General features: G+C 41.6%; 1 protein-coding gene across 6 annotated transcripts in view; it reads right to left on the reverse strand.

Annotated features, from left to right (window-relative positions):
• scai (suppressor of cancer cell invasion) overlaps nt 1-20847 on the reverse strand; it is a 274289-nt gene that overhangs the window by 157378 nt on the left and 96064 nt on the right. For all 6 annotated transcript variants that reach the window (XR_009651884.1, XM_060912894.1, XM_060912895.1 and 3 more), the window contains 2 exons: nt 4705-4801; nt 4397-4495 (listed from right to left, as the gene is read on the reverse strand). Coding sequence is in view for 5 of the 6 variants with exons in the window: in XM_060912894.1 (XP_060768877.1) it covers nt 4397-4495; nt 4705-4801 (196 nt within the window). In the remaining variant the exon portion in view is untranslated. The remainder of the gene's footprint in view (nt 1-4396; nt 4496-4704; nt 4802-20847) is intronic.

Consider the following 20847-nt stretch of genomic DNA (forward strand, 5'->3'; position numbering starts at 1 on the left):
GTAGTGAAGCCACTTCAGATGGTCCAGAATGCATTGGCGCGCCTGGTCTTCAATCAGCCCAAAAGGGCACATGTGACCCCTTTGCTAATTGAATTACATTGGTTACCTCTGGCTGCACGTATCAAATTCAAATCACTAATGCTAGCCTACAAAGTGCTTACTGGGTCTGCACCTACTTACTTGAGTGCTCTAATAAAGGCTAAGGTTACTCTTTCTCAACTCCGGATATCAAAAGAACGCCGTTTGGCAGTTCCAGCACCATGCACAAGACAATCCAGACTCTTTTCATGTGTCGTTCCACGTTGGTGGAATGACCTACCGAGCGCTACTAGAGCAGAGGTGTCCCTGTCTGTCTTCAAGAAACTCTTGAAGACCCAGCTCTTCAGAGAACACCTCCTGTCCTGCACTTAGACTTGACCCCCCCCCCACTGCACTCATCTTGCACTTGATTCCACTTTTGCACTCACACTCTAAAGCTCCCTTTAGTGATATTTCTTTTAAGACTTCTTTTATGTATCTTGATTGTTAATTTTTTTTTTGTAAGTTGCTTTGGATAAAAGCGTCTGCTAAATGAATAACTGTAAATGTATTTATTGATAGAGACTTTAAAGCACTTCAGTAAATTGCTTTGGATAAGGGCATCTGCCACATACTGTAAATGTAAAAGCATCTTAGCATGTACAAAACAAACAATTGAGATGAATGGGCTACAGCAGCAGAAAACCACACTGGGTTCTACCCCTGTCAGCCAAGAAAAGTAATCTGAGGTTATCATGGACACATTCAAAGCTGGACAACTGAAAATTTGGGGGGGGGGAGGGGGGGGGGGGAAATCACCTGGTCTTTTTCCAGACTTTAACTGTCCAGTTTCAGTGAGTCGATGCTCATGAGAGCCTCAGATTTTTAAACTAAGAATACACACATTCAATTAACACTTGACGCCAGCTTCTTCAATTTAAGTTGATGCATCAATTTCATGATTCCACTAAAACCCATTCAATGCTTTTATCCATTCATATAATCGTGTTATTTAGATGCTATATTTAGATAAATCTTAATATTCACATAATCTCAGAATAACCCCTGATCCAGACATGACACTATTTGATAATGTCACTTTGCCAACTTTAGGCAATTACATGTGACAGGATAATTGCTAAAAGCATCACGGTGATGTGGAAATCTGATTCTCCAGCTACACTTAAAATGTGCCTCAAAGAACTAAGTAGTACAGGGCATCAACATATTCAAGTTTTCTGGTAGCTTTAAGAAAGGGGGAATGTTCTAGATTTGAAAAAAGGAAAAAAATAAATCTGATAATTCTATAGCAAAGTGCTAGTTTTCTCACTACTCCCATCACCATTCAAATTTTCAATGATTTTTAATTCTTTAATCCAGTGTTTCTCAATCCTACTGATGAGTTCAGTCAGGTAGGTAGAGCAGGGAAAGATGGAAAACATGCAGAGCAGGGTGGTCTCAGTACAACCCCAATTCCAAAAAAGTTGGAACAAAGTACAAATTGTAAATAAAAATGGAATGCAATGATGTGGAACTTTCAAAATTCCATATTTTATTCAGAATAGAACATAGATGACATATCAAATGTTTAAACTGAGAAAATGTATCATTTATAGAGAAAAATTAGGTGATTTTAAATTTCATGACAACAACACATCTCAAAAAAGTTGGGACAAGGCCATGTTTACCACTGTGAGACATCCCCTTTTCTCTTTACAACAGTCTGTAAACGTCTGGGGACTGAGGAGACAAGTTGCTCAAGTTTAGGGATAGGAATGTTAACCCATTCTTGTCTAATGTAGGATTCTAGTTGCTCAACTGTCTTAGGTCTTTTTTGTCGTATCTTCCATTTTATGGTGCGCCAAATGTTTTCTATCGGTGAAAGATCTGGACTACAGGCTGGCCAGTTCAGTACCCGGACCCTCCTTCTACACAGCCATGATGCTGTAATTGATGCAGTATGTGGTTTGGCATTGTCATGTTGGAAAATGCAAGGTCTTCCCTGAAAGAGACGTCGTCTGGATGGTGGATGGGAGCATATGTTGCTCTAGAACCTGAATATACCTTTCAGCATTGATGGTGTCTTTCCAGATGTGTAAGCTGCCCATGCCACACGCACTAATGCAACCCCATACCATCAGAGATGCAGGCTTCTGAACTGAGCGCCGAGAACAACTTGGGTCGTCCTTCACCTCTTTAGTCCGAATGACACGGCGTTCCTGATTTCCATAAAGAACTTCAAATTTTGATTCGTCTGACCACAGAACAGTTTTCCACATTGCCACAGTCCATTTTAAATGAGCCTTGGCCCAGAGAAGACGTCTGCGCTTCTGGATCGTGTTTAGATACGGCTTCTTCTTTGAACTATAGATTTTTAGCTGGCAACGGCGGATGGCACAGTGAATTGTGTTCACAGATCATGTTCTCTGGAAATATTCCTGAACCCATTTTGCGATTTCCAATACAGAAGCATGCCTGTATGTGATGCAGTGCCGTCTAAGGGCCCGAAGATCACGGGCACCCAGTATGGTTTTCCGGCCTTGACCCTTACGCACAGAGATTCTTCCAGATTCTCTGAATCTTTTGATGATATTATGCACTGTAGATGATGATATGTTCAAACTCTTTGCAATTTTACACTGTCAAACTCCTTTCTGATATTGCTCCACTATTTGTCGGCGCAGAATTAGGGGGATTGGTGATCTTCTTCTCATCTTTACTTCTGAGAGCCGCTGCCACTCCAAGATGCTCTTTTTATACCCAGTCATGTTAATGACCTATTGCCAATTGACCTAATGAGTTGCAATTTGGTCCTCCAGCTGTTCCTTTTTTGTACCTTTAACTTTTCCAGCCTCTTATTGACCCTGTCCCAACTTTTTTGAGATGTGTTGCGGTCATGAAATTTCAAATGAGCCAATATTTGGCATGAAATTTCAAAATGTCTCACTTTCGACATTTGACATGTTGTCTATGTTCTATTGTGAATACAATATCAGTTTTGGAGATTTGTAAATTATTGCATTCCGTTTTTATTTACAATTTGTACTTTGTCCCAACTTTTTTTGGAATCGGGGTTGTATATGATTTGAGAATCAGTACTTTAATCCTTGAAAATTTGAAATCCCAAGGCTTTTTTTTTGTCGCTGTTGTGTTGACGAGCAACATAACACAAATGCACACACACAGAGACTTTAAAGCAGCAAGTCCAGTTTACAGGTCAATTATTCAATAACCCAGTGTCGTTAATGGGTTTAGATAGAAATACAATTTAGATTGGCCACAGTTGCTTCACTTACACATTTAAGTACACATCAAGATTTATTGATAGTCACATCATTCCAAATACCAGTGAATTATTACACTACATCTAAATGTAGATATTGAAAGAAATTTGTCAATGAAGGAGACCCTTTATGTTTTGCATCCTTATAGCTACAGTCACACTACAGCTCATGATGCTTTGCGATGAGTTATTGATGGAAATGTGGTGTTTTGGTGGCAATGCACGGCTATATACAGGTGAGCTAAAAAGTTGTGGTCACACAGCAGGCGAAACCTTGACTGTTATGCAGCTTGTGCAGCTGCGCTCGCTCACAGAGTGTGTTGTGAGTGCTCTTGGGACCCAGTCATTATGGGAAACACCTGATGCTGATTCGAGCACAATCAGCACACACATGAGGATGCAGTTTTCACAGAGACTTTACAAAGTATTATCACGGTCACATTTTTCTTTCTAGGCATGTTTATGATGCTGCTTTCTGTGTTGCCTTCATTTGTTACTCTGACCTTGCTTCATGTTTTGTTTTTGTAAATATCACACCTGCTAATACACACTCTTTCTCCACTTATATCCATCTACCGCTGCATACCTGGCAGAATACTTCGTGAAATCTCAGCATCCTTACTGTGCTCAAATCAGAATCAGGTGTTTCCCATAACAACTGGTCCTAAGTGTGCACATAACACGTTTCGAAGCATTCCTGAATGTAAATGCACTTTGAGTCTTGGCGAAAGATTGACTATACCAAGCTGGTGTTGATGAGGCTCCCGCAAGCATCTGGGATATGGATTCAAGACAAATACATCTCAAGAGGCTTGACAGAGGTTCCCTGAGCTTTCCCAAACCCATCTGTGAGTATTCGCCGCTTAGTTTGCCGATGAAAACATCGCCAACAAATTTCAGTGCATGCACTGAATTTTTTTGCAATGTTTTTGGCCATTCACAAGGCAGAAACACAGCAAAAAACAACTCGCAAAGCTCGAAGAACATTCACCGTGCATCACACGATTGGTGGCCGTGCTATCAATTTTTCATTGCCAAGTATTCAAAAACCCATCGCGAGCTGTAGTGTGACCAGGGTCTTTCCAGAAGTCTTACCTCCACAAAAGTAGCAACCTCCTGCAGCACCAGGTTCCACTCTAACTGGTCCTCTGTGTTGAAGCGCTGTGTATAGTCTTCAATCTCTTCAGAAAGCTCCTGCAGAATCATTGAGCCCTGTCATATCTTTTGAGCTCGACCAACACTAATGCAGACAGTCTGAGAGCAAAATAATGCTAAATCCACAAAATGTGGATAACACTGCACTGATGATGCTAGACAAGGCGGCAAAAACGCCACTCCAAACTTGAAAATGTGTAACATTTGAATCAGGGTGGTGATGAAATGGCCAACAGATGGGAAATTACCTTGACCAAAACTTTCACAAGGTCCATTTTGTTGAGCAGCAAACACACCACAATGAAACGGGCATAATACCTCAACTTCTTCACCACCAACTCGGGCCTGAGGGAAAAAGCAGAGAGGAAAAGTGAAGTCAGGAAAGAGATGTTTGAGATGGGAAGGGATTGAGGAAAAGAATGAAAGAAATACATGGGAGCAGTAGAGGAAAATATGGCAAAGGGCCCAGGAGAGAAAGGACAAAGAGAAAGGGAATGGGGGAGAGATGAAGAGCAAAGACCAGAGAGACAGAGATGAGAGAAAAACAGAACAGAAAGGTGACTGCAAAAAGAATCAAAAGGACAGACAAAAGGGATAGAGAAAAATAAGGAAGAATAACAAAAGAACACACAGATGTCTTATTCTTTTTGAAAAACATGATGAGCAGGGGCGGCTGGAATCAGTGGGCTAGCAGGGCTAAGCTAATATCAGGCCTGGGGAATAGTCTCAGTTCCAATTCTTTCCATAGGTGTTCAGCGAGGTTGAGATTAGCACTCTGTGCAGACCACTCAAGTTCTTCCAAACTTGGCAACCCATATCCTCATAGACCTTGCTTTGTGCACAAAGACACTGCCATACCAAAACATGATTGGGCTAGGTCCCTTAGTCTGAGGAAAGAAAAACTGTAATAGTATAGCATACAAAGACATTCTATACAATTGTGTACTTCCAACTTGGTGGCAATAACTTGGGGAAGGCCCACACCATGATCGTTGGGTGTGTGTATATACACAGTGGTGCTTGAAAGTTTGTGAACCCTTGGGAATTTTCTAAATTTTTGCATAAATATGACCTAAAACATCATCAGATTTTCACACAAGTCCTAAAAGTAGATAAAAAGAGCCCAGTTAAACACATGAAACAAAAATATTATACTTGATCATTTATTTATTGAGGAAAATGATCCAATATTACATATCTGTGAGTGGCAAAAGTATGTGAACCTCTAGGATTAGCAGTTAATTTGAAGGTGAAATTAGAGTCAGGTGTTTTCAATCAATGGGATGACAACCAGGTGTGAGTGGGCACCCTGTTTTATTTAAAGAACAGGGATCTATCAAAGTCTGATCTTCACAACACGTTTGTGGAAGTGTATCATGGCATGAACAAAGGAGATTTCTGAGGACCTCAGAAAAAGCGTTGTTGACGCTCATCAGGCTGGAAAAGGTTACAAAACCATCTCTAAAGAGTTTGGACTTCACCAATCCACAGTCAGACAGATTGTGTACAAATGGAGGAAATTCAAAACCATTGTTACCCTCCTCAGGAGTGGTTGACCAACAAAGATCACTCCAAGAGCAAGGCATGTAATAGTCAGTGAGGTCACAAAGGAACCCAGGGTAACTTCTAAGCAACTGAAGGCCTCTCTCACATTGGCGAATGTTAATGTTCATGAGTCCACCATCAGGAGAACACTGAACAACAATGGTGTGCATGGCAGGGTTGCAAGGAGAAAGCCACTGCTCTCCAAAAAGAACATTGCTGCTCATCTGCAGTTTGCTAAAGATCACGTGAACAAGCCAGAAGGCTATTGGAAAAATGTTTTGTGGACGGATGAGACCAAAATAAAACTTTTTGGTTTAAATGAGAAGCATTGTGTTTGGAGAAAGGAAAACACTGCATTTCAGCATAAGAACCTTATCCCATCTGTGAAACATGGTGGTGGTAGTATCATGGTTTGGGCCTGTTTTGCTGCATCTGGGCCAAGACGGCTTGCCATCATTAATGGAACAATGAATTCTGAATTATACCAGCAAATTCTAAAGGAAAATGTCAGGACATCTGTCCATGAACTGAATCTCAAGAGAAGGTGGGTCATGCAGCAAGACAACGACCCTAAGCACACAAGTCATTCTACCAAAAAAATGGTTAAAGAAGAATAAAGTTAATGTTTTGGAATGGCCAAGTCAAAGTCATGACCTTAATCCAATCGAAATGTTGTGGAAGGACCTGAAGCGAGCAATTCATGTGAGGAAACCCACCAACATCCCAGAGTTGAAGCTGTTCTGTACAGAGGAATGGGCTAAAATTCCTCCAAGCCAGTGTGCAGGACTGATCAACAGTTACCAGAAACATTTAGTTGCAGTTATTGCTGCACAAGGGGGTCACACCAGATACTGAAAGCAAAGGTTCATATACTTTTGCCACTCACAGATACGTAATATTGGATCATTTTCCTCAATAAATAAATGACCACGGAGGCGGCATGGTGGTGTAGTGGTTAGCACGGTCGCCTCACAGCAAGAAGGTTATGGGTTCAAACCCAGCGGCCAGCGAGGGCCTTTCTGTGTGGAGTTTGCATGTTCTCCCCGTGTCTGTGTGGGTTTCCCCCGGGTGCTCCGGTTTCCCCCACAATCCAAAGACATGCAGTTAGGTTGACGTGGGGCAGCCTTGGGCTGAGGTGCCCTTGAGCAAGGTACCTGACCCCTGACTGCTCCCCGGGCACTCTGGTGTGGCTGCCCACTGCTCTGAGTGTGTGCGCGCGTGTGTGTGTTCACTGCTTCAGATGGGTTAAATGCAAAGAATGGATTTCACTGTGCTTGAAGTGTGCATGTGACGAATAAAGGTTTCTTTTTTCTTCTTAAAAATGACCAACTATAATATTTTTGTCTCATTTGTTTAATTGGATTCTCTTTATCTACTTTTAGGACTTGTGTGAAAATCTGATGATTCATATTTATGCAGAAATATAGAAAATTCTAAAAGGTTCACAAACTTTCAAGTACCACTGTATATATCGTGCCGCTAGGCAATTTGTGAATCCTTTAAAACGTACTGCATTTCTGCATAAATTAGACCTGAAATGTGATCAGAACTTCATCCAAGTCCTAAACTAGATAAAAACAACCCAATTGAGTGGTCTCAAGTGGCGAGACCACAAGCGGGAAACACAACAGCCTCGGTCGGCATGACAACGAATCATGACAACGGCATCTTTTCTTTTTGTGGCATTGTTTGCGCTGTTAAAATTTAGCTCACTTACTGTATCACCAAATGCATCTGTACAGCTGTTGCATAGCTGTGAATTGTGTGCATAAACAAGTCATATATATATATATATATATATATATATATATCCAACATCTGAAGAATGTCAATAAAAACAGAACAATTGAACTTGTGTTTATTAAGACAAGTTAAATTGTAAGCAAAAAAAAAAAATTTTTGTGTGAGCAAAAAATGGACTTTAGAAAAATATACAATTGTGCAAAATAAGTTGTCTTACAAAACAGTGGTCTGCGCAGGACAGTTTGTAGCCATACAGTCTGTTAGAGCAAGCCTAACAGCTTGAGCACGGAACATGTGAACACGGAACTGTCAGTGTTGCCAGATTGGGCGGTTTTAAGTGCATTTTGGCGGATTTGTGTCAGTGATAACTTTGTTTATACTCTTGAATAGCTCTTCATGACGACAGCTGGAAGTGTACCAACACGATGGGGCGTGTAGCGCCACCTGTGGCTCGGGTGCACAATGCACCTCACACAATAGCTCGATTTCCTTGTGTGCATGTAGGATTGGATTTCTCTGGCACCCCTGCTGGGACCCTTTGCTCGATTACCGACAGCAGCTCGATTTGGATGTGCATGTAAACGTACTGACTGAAAAGAGCAGACAAGGCCTCACCCCTCACCCATCTCGGTGCTTCAGACCACATCACTTATGCTAATGCCAGCATCCAGGCCAAAGGTCAAAGTCACCAGACCGGTCCAGAAGCAGGTACGAGTGTGGCCAGAGGGTGCTTCCTCAGCACTTCAAGACTGCTTTAACATCACAGACTGGGACATGTTTAAGCAGGCAGCCACTTACAACCACCAGATCAACATCCAGGAGTATTCAGACACTGTTACAGCCTACATTAGTAAATGCATTGATGATGTCACGGACATTAAGACCATCACAGTACGGGCCAACCAGAAACCATGGCTGACAGGGGAAGTCTATTGGTTACTGAAAGCCTGGAATGCTGCTTTCAGAGCAGGTGATGAGGCTGGTCTGAGATCAGCAACAGCCAACTTGTCCCGTGGCATCAGACTAGCAAAGAGGCAGTATAGCAGCAGGATAACCCATCATTTTACTGACAGCAGAGACACAAGGAGCCTGTGGCAGGGGATACAGACCATCATGGACTATAAACCTCAACCACAGACCTGTGACAAGGACATCACTCTGCTGAACAGTCTAAACAACTTCTTTGGACGGTTTGAAGCCGACAACAGCATGCCTGCACAGAAGACACCACCCCTTCCGGATGACCAGGTGCTGTCCCTGTAGTAGCCCCTTACTCTCGGCTCTGCTCTATGGGTGACAGGGCTTTCAGTGTTAATGGCCCTAAGCTGTGGAATGCCCTGCCACTAGCGTTGCGCCAATGCTCAACACTGTGCACTTTAAAAAAAAAAACAGCTAAAAACATCTTTTTAGCTTGGCCTTTTCTCTCTGATTTTTAATAACGTTATTATCATTATTGATTTCTCATTAATTTTATTATTGTTCTTATCTTGTTTTGCTCTTTATTATTATTATTTTCTTTTACTGTTCAGTGTCCTTGGGTACCTTGAAAGGCACTTATAAATAAAATTTATTATTATTATTATTAAAAGAGCTAGAGCATCAGTCCCCATCATGCACACCTTCTACTGCGGAACCACCGAGAGCATCCTGACCAGCTGCATCACTGTGTGGTACGGCGGCTGTACTACATCCTGCCGGAAGACCCTGCAGCGCATAGTGAAAGCAGCTGAGAAGATCATCGGTGTCCCCCTACCCTCCCTTCAGGATATTTACAATGCACGCCTGGCCCGCAGAGCACTCAGCACTGCGGGTGACTCCACCCATCCCAACCACCACTTCTTTAGCCTCCTGAGAATGAGAAGCCTCCGGGCGAGAACCAGCAGACTGAGAGACAGCTTCATCCACCAAGCCGTCAGGATGCTGAACTCCCTCCCAGGCCAGTACCCCCTTCCCTTAATACACAAACCAAATGTCACCAGCCATTTTAACAAAATTCAATTGCACTATGTAAAAACTGTTTACAATACTGTTTACATGTTATATTTTTTACTTAATTGCACTATATAAAAACTGTTTTCCTCCGGGTGCTCCGGTTTCCCCCACAGTCCAAAGACATGCAGGTTAGGTTAACTGGTGACTCTAAATTGACTGTAGGTGTGAATGGTTGTCTGTGTGTCAGCCCTGTGATGACCTGTCGACTTGTCCAGGGTGTACCCCGCCTTTCACCCATAGTCAGCTGGGATAGGCTCCAGCTGGCCTGCGACCCTGTAGAACAGGATAAAGCGGCTAGAGATAGAGATGTATGAAACTGAACAGTTTGTATTAACATCAAACTTCAGAATGGAGAAACAAATGGGATCTCCGTGCCAAAACTGGACAGTACACCCAATCATTCAGTAACATGTATAACCAACTTTAGGAGCAATAACTTGAAGTAAACATTTTCTGTAGGAAATCATCGGTCCCACATTGGTTTGGAGAAATTTTGGTCAACTTTGAGTGCTTGAGAACACCAAACTCCCAGAAGTTCTGCTTTTATAGAGGTAGTCACATTTCTTGATGAACTAATCTTGTGCATTTCACTAAGGCCAAATTATCCCTCTGCATACAATCTAATCCATACCCTATAAATAATTATAAATACTTCACCCTGCACAAACATTGATGCCGTACCTATGGCATTGATTCTACACAAAAGTACAGTGTCTTGCAAAAGTATTCATCCCCCTTGGTGTTTGTCCTGTTTTGACATTACAATTTGGAATTAAAATGGATTGTTGGGGTTGTAAGGGCCAGTTAAGCAATAATAATTTAAGTTAAAAACAGTTAAAAATGAATGATAATTTCATTTTTATTCATACAGGCTTAGAGTATGTTAGTTTAAAATACATAATTAGGAACAAAAAAAAAGGAACGTAGAAAAGAGTTTTAGAACATAGAAAAAAGAACATAGAAAAGAGTTCCATGTTCTAAATCTTATAATGTGATGTCACTGTAGTGGTAACTATGGTAACTGACTGTGTATACCTTAAGTTTTGTTTCAGAACATCGTGGAAGCAACGCAGTCTTTTGACCGTGTGCCAGACCTTGTGATTTACCTTGTTGTTTTTAAGTAAACATTTTAGAAAAGACAAGGGAAGTTGTCATGTCTCGTCGCTCGCGTGGAAAAAGAGGGGTTTTTTTGACTGACTCCAGAAGTGGTACAGTAAACAAGGAAGAGCTAACGGAGTGCCATTACAGGGGTATTAGCACCATTTGATTTATACAACATGCCTACCACTTTAAAGGTGCAAATTGTTTTTGTTTTTTTTGTGACCCAAACAATAATTAAGATGATAAAAACAAATCTGGAGTGTGCATAGGGGAGGGGTTTTGTATGAAACCCCTAAATAAGAGCTAGTCCAACCAATTCACTTCATAAGTCACATAATTAGTTGATTAAGATCCACCTGTGTGCAACCAAAGTGTCACATGATGCCTGTGGAAATCAACCAGTTCTGGAAGGACCCTGACTCTGCAACATTACTAAGCAAGGAACATGAAAACTAAGGAACACTCCAAACAGGTCAGAGACAATGTTGTGGAGAAGTATACATCAGGGTTGGGTTATAAAAAGTCTCAAACTTTGAATATTCCAGGGAGCACCATTAAATCCATTATAGCAAAATGGAAAGAATATGGCACCACTACAAACCTGACAAAAGGAGGCCGCTCACCAAAACTCACAGATTGGGCAAAAGTAGGGCATTAACCCACTGGGCTCTGAGGGCATTTTCTGGCCTTAATTTTGGCATACTCTGATTTTGTCATCAATTTCAACAAACCTAAGCAGTATTTTCAAAGACATGTCACTTTTTTTGTATTCAGCACAAGTTCAGCTACAATAAAATCTATGTAATATGTATGTCATGATTGTACTTTGAAAAAAACAAATGAAGATGTAAAAAGCAGTTTTAGAACGGTGTTGGACTTGTGACAAAACATTACCTTATCCATTGTGCTGAATCGTTTTCGCCACTTGAGGTGATTCTGTTCAGTCTTACAAATATATCAAGCACAAAAACTTAAATCTGCTCTGTTGATATTCATAATTTTGATAATTTTAATGACCTATTTTTAATAATAACGAGAAGAGAAAATTTGAATTTATCCACTTATTTTGAATTTCAACACCTTACATTTATCAACAATTTCAATCAACCCACTGGAGTTGCACAAACCAGTGCATTCTTAGTGCTGGTCCCAAGCCTGGATAGATTGGGGAGGCTTGCATCAGGAAGGGCATCTGATGTAAAACCTACGTCAAATCAAATATGCAGCTCATAAATCGGATTTCCATACTAGGTCGGTCAAGGCCTGGGTTACCAACAACTGCCTCCAGTACTGTGGGCCAGCAGGGTGCCGGTGGAAACAACTGCTGTGCGAAGAAGGAGAGGCAGAAGGCATGTCCAGAGGCAGTGAAAGAGGAGGAAGGATAGGAGTGTGGAAGCGAGTCAAAACTTTGAAATGTTGGTGCGACGACTGGTAAAGCGAGAGAGCTGCCAGATATGATGGAGAGAAGGAAGGTACTGCGCATGCACAAGACCAGGTGGAACAAGAGCAAGGCCAGGAGCATCAGAGGTGAGTTTAAACTGTTCTACCATGGTGTGGATGGGAGGTTAAATATGGTAGGGTTATCCTGAAAGAAGAGCATGTCAAGGGTGTTTTTGAGGTGAAGAGTTTGTTGGACAGAGTAATGAGTATGAAGCTGGAAATCAAAGGTCAGACGATGAATGCGGTCAGTGTGTATGCCCAACAAGTTGGGTGTGAGATGGAAGAGAAAGAAGACTTGATGGTGGAATGAGGAAGTACAGGGAAGTAACACAGAGCAAGAGGTTGGTGAAAAAGAAATGGGATGGTCCAAGATGAAGACAGTAGACAGGATTACAAGGAGATGCGGTGAAGGGCAAAGTGAGGTGGCAAAGGCAAAAGAAAAGGTATATGACCAGTTGTAAGAGAGACTGGCCATGAAGGAAGGAGAAAAGGGCTTGTACCGATTGGCTAGACAGTGGAACCAAGCTGGGAAAGATGTGCAGCAGATTCGGGTGATGAAGGATAAAGATGAAAATGTACTGACAATTGTAGTGTGTGTGTTGAGAGGATGAAAGGAGTATTTTGAGGAGCTGGTGAATGAAGAAAATGAGAGAGGGAGGGAGGGGGAGAGAGAGAGAGAAGGGTGGATGGTATGGGGATTGTGAATCAGGAAATGCAGTGGATTAGCAAGGATAAATTGAGGACAGCAATGAAGAGGATGAAAAATGGAAAGGTGGTTAGTCTGGATGACATACCTGTGGAGGCATGGAGCTGTTTAGGAGAGGTGGCAGTGGAATTTTTAACTATATTGTTTAACACAATCTTGGAAAGTGAGAGGATGCCAGAGTGGAGATGAAGTGCACTGGTACCGTTTTACAAGAATAAGGATGTGCAGAACTGTAGTAGCTATAGAGGTATAAAGTTCATCAGCCACACCATGAAGTTATGGGAAAGAGTAGTAGAAACTAGGTTAAGAAGAGCAGTGGTGATTAGTAAGCAGTAGTATGGTTTCATGCCAGCAAAGAGCATGACAGATTCAAGCTTCAAGATCACGGGCACCCAGTATGGTTTTCCGGCCTTGACCCTTACGCACAGAGATTCTTCCAGATTCTCTGAATCTTTTGATGATATTATGCACTGTAGATGATATGTTCAAACTCTTTGCAATTTTACACTGTTGAACTCCTTTCTGACACTGCTCCACTATTTGTCGGCACAGAATTAGGGGGATTGGTGATCCTCTTCCCATCTTTACTTCCGAGAGCCGCTGCCACTCCAAGATGCTCTTTTTAACAGGTCATGTTAATGACCTGTTGCCAATTGACCTAATGAGTTGCAATTTGGTCCTCCAGTTGTTCCTTTTTTGTACCTTTAACTTTTCCAGCCTCTTATTGCCCGTCCCAACTTTGAGATGTGTTGCTGTCATGAAATTTCAAATGAGCCAATATTTGGCATGAAATTTCAAAATGTCTCACTTTCGACATTTGATATGTTGTCTATGTTCTATTGTGAATACAATATCAGGTTTTTGAGATTTGTAAATTATTGCATTCCGTTTTTATTTACACAATTTGTACTTTGTCCCAACTTTTTTGGAAGCAGGGTTGTAAAAAAAAAAAAAAAAGTGTGGTTGGAGCAGTTAGCACAGCAGCCTACTCACCAGTGCTGCCACCCCCCCATTTCCTTGCAAAAATGTTCCAAGTCTGTCAAATTGAGGGGGGATGCCCTGTGCACAGCCCTCTTCAAGTGGACAGACTGTTATTTAAATAAAAAAAAAACCCAGCTCTGAGCACCATCTTGAAATCAAATCACTTTCTTCTGATTTTTTTATTCATTTTTTAAATTATATTTGACAAATAAACATGTCAAAATTACAGAAATATCGTATAAACAGAACCCCTTCTATCCCCCACCCCCTCCCGTTCCTACCCACATGGGATACAGCACAAATTCCAACAATGCACAGGCATCTCACAGTCCATTTAGTTTCTCTTTAGCAAAATGTCCTGAACTCTAGCAATTCCATTGCTCCATATTTGTATTGTCTGTGGGGTTGCATCATTAACCTTGGCGGAAGAGCGTTCAAGAAAAAGGATATCTAAAAAAGTCTGTAGCCAGTGCTCGTAGGATAAATTGAGGTGGAAGCCAAATTTACACAATCTTCTTGTAGCATAGCAGATAACTGAAGCAATCTTTCAAATGGTGATACAAGCACCAAACTTGGCACAAATACTCCTTAGACATTATTCTTTTGAAAAAGTACGCGGGCCACCTGAAATTCAAGATGGCTGCTTATTTTCAAGATGGCCACCGCTGCAGACTTGAAAATGGGATATAATCTGGCCACTTTGACCGATTTGAATGATCTTGGTGTCTAAAAGTAGGTTTTTGACTATGAGAAATCTAAAAATCCCACTCTTAACCTTCTAGGGAGCTCCTTTCTGCCATTTCTAGCAAAAATATGATGAAAAATATACATAGACCAGAACATATCCTACAAACTATTTTATTTGTTATTTTTAAATGCACAACTGGAATGTTTAGTTATGGTCAATGTTTGTCACTGCAGAGTGCAATGAGTCAAATACAGAGCTCACAAATGCACTGTTCACCCCAGCAGTGAGCTGCATGGTTTCACTTGTCCTCACATTTGCAGCTACATAGTCTGGTGCAGGTGAGACTGAATCGGTAGCATTTGCACCTTCCACGGCATTCAGATTTGCATCCACATTTGGTCAGCTGTTGGCAACTCTCGGCAATAGGTGGAAGTGTTGTCCAGAAGACCTTCCATGTGTCTCCACTCTTGGTCCATCCCCAGTCAGTAGGACTTTGTGTTTCTGGTTGGCGCAGTGTTGACTGACTCCATATACAGCCTGCTTGATAGGCAGCGCGCTTTGCATGCTGAAGTAGTGCTGCTTGAGTTGGAGGGATGGCTCCATATGGCCCCTGCTTTCGAGCAAACATATCCAGCCTGGCATCATCAACACGTGCAACTGTACTGGACCTGTCATACATTGTCACCACAAACTTCTCCAGGACCTCCAGATCATCATCTACTGTTGGTGGGTACTGGCTGAGCTTGGCAAAGACATCAGAAGCTTCAGCATACACATCCCAGGTTTGCCATGCAGACTTCTTCCCTTTGCTGCGGAAGCCTGATACAACATCGCAACCAGTGAAGGCATGGAAGAAGAGTATTCCTTTGCTCTTCTCCAGTCCTAAAGAGAGGTGCAGGTCATGTACAGGAATCCATCTCAGGTTCCGTCCTTGGCCAAAGGCCACCCACAACTGGTGCAGACTAGTGCTGTCAAGCGATTAAAATATTTAATCGCGATTAATGTCGTGACTGTCATAGTTAACTTGCGATTAATCGCACATTTTTGTCCCATGAAAAACCATTGTAATTCTCTTATCAGCATAAAGTGAATGGGCTTGCTTTGTACCAATGTTTTTTTTTTTTTATTGCAGAGCATAACACGTCTTGTCACAGCCACTGACATCCATAACTTCCATATTAGATGAGAAAACCAAGGGATGAAAAATAAAGTGCATATCACTGTGAAAATAAAAAAAAATTTTATTTTACTCTTCATTAGTTTCTTTTGAAGAGAAGTATTTGCCATAAAAGAAGAAAAAAACAAAAATAAATATGTAGGCACAAAAGCAGCCCCTTAAAAAGGCTGATACAAAATGAAAAGTGCCCTTTGAGTGGAGCAGTATGCGATACATAGCTCAGGTAAGCTAATCAGTCAGCATACCGTAGCAAGCTACCAAAACCTGAGGCCAAAATAACCAACCTACAAGACTGAATATGATAAATGATGGAAATAGTGGAAAAACTGGAAATAGTGAATGAAAATAAAAATTTACTGTTTTATTTATTGAGTCACCACACAGACCTCCTCTCGTTGAATAAAGTGAGCTGAATGACCGCCAAACTGAGTTCGGCCAGGTTCTACCGTCATACCAAAACAAAATACATCACTGATTCCTTCACATTCAGAAAGGTTAAAAACATTCATCATACGTTCAAAAACGTTCATCATAGTGTGGCACTGTATTATCTAATTCTCACTGCTTATAACTATACACCTACCTGGTGGAGATGAGCTGGGAAACTGAAGACTGAAGGAACAGTATTGGAAAGTATTTTTCCAGTCTCACCTGTGAAAGGTAATCCCATGTGATCTCGTTTGGACGGTAAACCTGTTGGTACAGTTAAATGCAGCACATGAATGAGTCATCTTTATTCTCGGCTACTGTCTAGACGCTATACCAGAGACGGTTGAAGAATCTCCACTTTGCCCCATCCAATATGGCGGCGAGGATGACGTATGAGTCTACGCAGAAGGCGGCGTCTATGTTTATATGTCTATGCCTTTCTCCATCACTCACACTTACTCTTATTGAAGCAGCGCGCGACAAGCCTCAACAGGAACTACGGGTGACTCGCATGGCCAAATTAGAATTTGCATTAACGGCACTATTTTTTTTAATCACGTTAACGCGTTATCGCGTTAACTTTGACAGCCCTAGTGCAGACCAATCCCTTGAAGGAGAGGCAGAACACTGATTGCTATGACGAGGACATCCTCTACCTCTACTGCTACACCCTACACCCCAAACTATAATTATTGCTACAGTCTATACAAACATGCATGCTAGCTATGTTAGTGGACTATTTTACAAAAGGCCAAGAATAAGGCAAATGTAGGCTTCTGAGTGATTTTATTCTCCCAGATTTGGATTCTACATGGTCAAAAATGTATAATTTGATGCCAGAATCATCCATATCGGACAAGTCTGTGCATAGTTATGGCAAAACAATATATTTCTGTACTGGACATGGCGGCCATCTTTAAAATGGGCAGCCATCTTGAATTTCAAGTGGCCCGCATACTTTTTCAAAAGAATAATGTCTAAGGAGTATCTGTGCCGAATTTGGTGCTTGTATCACAATTTGAGATTCCTCTGAAATATTATGCTATCTGCTGCAAGGCAAGGCAAGTTTATTTATATAGCACATTTCATACACAATGGCAGTTCAATGTGCTTTACAGAAGCAAAAACAAAAACAGTAAACAATCGAGAAATAAAATTACATAAAATAATTTTATTTTTAATCTAAAACAATTAATTAAAAGAATTAAAAGAATTAAAAGAAAATAATAAGAATTAAACAATAGTAGAAATAAAATAATAAAATTTGCACTATTGCACTAGACTGCACTATTGGCTGCAGTCAGACCAGCAAGCCAAATTTTTCTAGACCTTTCATTCATGCATATCTGAAAGTCATTGTTGAGAAGGTGTAATGCAGGGTCCACAGGGAGCTGTATCTCAATCAGGTCCGATAATGACTGCACTACTGTATTCCAGAAATGATGCATCTTAGGGCAGTCCCACATAATGTGCATAAAAGTCCCTAAGGTATTTTGTGAGCAAAACACACAAAATGGGTGTGGAGCCTGTCCTATTAAGTGTCTGACTCTAGGAGTAAGGTATGCTCTATGTGATATCTTCATATGAATGAACTGATGGTTAGGATTATGAGACGAACTACTGATGTTGTCCCAGCTTTCTTCCCAATTTCTCTCTCTACCCCTGAGTGATCCCATGCAACTGTACTAGGTTTAGGAGACAAGCATGAGAGAAGCTTGGCATAGAGGAAAGAGACAACACTTTTAGGAGCAATACTAATTGGGGGCCAAGCAGCAAAGCTGCGCAGGCACCCATAGGGATTCTACTGTTTCTTATTAGTGATGCAGTGCAAAGCACAGCATCACTATTGTTCTTCTGCGTGTTTCTTCTTCTTTTTCATCTTCAGTACAAATTTCGATTCTTAATAACTCAATAACCGTACATCGCACACAGACAAACAATATATCAAAACGTGCGGCTCGATCGGACTCGGTGTGCTATTACTTCGTTCATCAAAATACGATTTTTTCGCGACATAGTCGCGAAAAAATCGTCCAAAATTTCCCATTCATTTCTATGGAATTAATTGAAAAACAACGCACTTTTTCAAACATCCGCTGCTCTGGCATGCTTTCACCTAGAGACATGATTCAAACTTTAAAACATAGAGAAACTTCTCCTCTGTGGATCTGCCATTCAACTTTTCTGCTAGGTTCTATACTTTTGGATCAGTCCCAGCTCAAACACCATGTGGGTGCCTGGACAAAAATCAGGCTTTATAATGGGTGTCTATTGCGTTACACACCAGTGGAGCTCAGGAATTTAGAGTGGAGGCAGCCTGAAAAAAAAGCTCAAACTTTCTCTTTTAAACTGTGATTTCAGCCACAATTCTCACTCTTCACACATAATTTTCTCAAAAGTTGTAGCCACACTTGTCCTGATTCACACAATGTGACTACCTAAACAATAGGATTTACAGTTTTTGAATGAGAAGCCTGAAAGTAAGGAGAGGACAGGCGTGCTTCCCCATAGACTCCCATTATAAACGTAGCAGAAAAGTCACTCGTCTTTAACTCGCTCTAGTGACCTCATTTTTTACACTACAGACAAAAAAATTACATCAGTGTGTTCAAGAGAGCCTTGTGGCACTCACTGTGAAAGAATTTCGTGAATATCTCCTTCCGTTTTCGTGTAAATCCCCATTGTTTGGGGGGTCCCCTCTGAGGATACACTGCCCTTTTTGTGTGCTTCTCTGTCTCTCTGCTCGCAGCGCGCGGGTAGGGGAGGGGCTGCTCGCTCTCTCACACACACAGGAGGGAGGGGCTGCTCCCTCTCAGAGAGACACAGGCTTGAAGCATAATGGCAAGTCTCACATTCGCACAGTACAGCTCAGCTCCAGCAACTGTGACTGCTCCGCGCACTGCATCACTCTCACAATTTCCCCCGGGGGAATTGTCTCTAGTTATTCAACGTTCTTCCGCCTCTGCATCTCTATGGCAACCCCTAGAACCGTCTGGTGAAAAGTTGTGAAATTTTGCACACTGATTCTTGACAAACTCAAGGTTCTTCTCAGCAAGTTTCAAGTCACCAACTTAAACTCTCTAGCGCCACCAACAGGTCCAAGTCGCAGGTACATTTCTGCTTGTAACTTTGGAACCGTTGGTCCGATTTTCAAAAACTTGGTATCCCTGCAATCCTTGGGCCAAGACGAATCCAACGCACCCTATGACATCATTTTCCACCATGATAGTTTTCCCGCCATTTTGAATTTTGTGAAAATCAATTAAAATGCTTCTCCTCCCTCAATTTTTGACCAATTTCTCCCAAACTTGGTACATAGCAACTTTGGACTAAGCTGCACAAGGGCATTACCCAGTGTTTTGAATTTCCTAAGCGTTTGGCTGTGGCAGCCAATCAAAATTGGCTGCACAGACGCGAAACAGGAAGTGTGCTCATATCTCGGCCGCCCTTTGGCATATCTTAACAAAACTTGGTGGCATTATGCCCCACCCCTCCACAAAGGCCCACAAAAAAATTTGGAACAAATTGGCCGCTAGGGGGCGCTATAACTAGGACAAATGACTTTTGGCTCATATCTCATGATGCGTTTTGGGTAGAAACAAAATTCCACCATCTCTGGAATCCTTGGGTCAAGATGAATCCATTGCACCCTATGTCGTCATTCTGCCTTGAGGATTTTCCGCCATTTTGAATTTTGTTAAAATCAATGAAATTCTATGGCAACCCATAGAACCGTCTGATAAGAGGTTGTGAAATTTGGCACACTGATTCTAGGCTGCCTCAAGGTTCTTGTCAGCAAATTTCAACTCACCACCTCAAACACTCTAGCGCCACCAACAGGTCAAAGTTGGAAGTACATTTCTGCTTGTTACTTTTGACCCGTACGTCTGATCGTCAAAATCTTAGTATCTCTGGAATCCTTCGGTCAAAACGAATCCAACGCACCCTATGGCGTCATATTCCACCTGGTAGATTTTCCACCATTTTGAATTTTGTTAAAATCAATTAAATTGCTACTCCTCCCTCAATTTTGGACCATTTTTTTCCCCAAACTCTCTGCATAACATCTTTGGAGTAAGCCACACAAAAGTTATCCAAGGGATTTTTGATTTTCATAATCGTTTGGCTGCAGCAGCCAATCAAATTTGGCTGCGAAGACACAAAACAGGATGTGAGCTCATATCTCGGCTGCCCTTTGATGTGTCTTAATGAAACTTGATGGCATTATGCCCTACCCCTCCAAAAGCGCCCACAAAAAAATTTGGAACAAATTGGCTAATAGGGGCGACCATCTGTCTGGCCCAAATGCATTCTGCTGGCCTGACGACTAGGCTCATATTCTGCTTGGCCCCCACATTGCTGCTTGCAGCTATATTTACAGTATGTTGTTCCATCTCAGCCCCAAGCAATATTATGTGTTTTGAGAGCTGACCTAAATCTAGAGTAAAAAAATAAGGAATGTTTCAGAATTCTGTAAAGTGACACCAACTCATTGAAGCTGAGTAAAGAGTCATTGCCATTCAAGTCTTCAAGGACCCATATACCCCTCTCTGCCCACAAACTTTGAAAGGTTTATTACCAGATAACAG

The sequence above is a fragment of the Neoarius graeffei genome, chromosome 28, assembly GCF_027579695.1.
Source record: "Neoarius graeffei isolate fNeoGra1 chromosome 28, fNeoGra1.pri, whole genome shotgun sequence".
Lineage (NCBI taxonomy): Eukaryota > Metazoa > Chordata > Actinopteri > Siluriformes > Ariidae > Neoarius > Neoarius graeffei.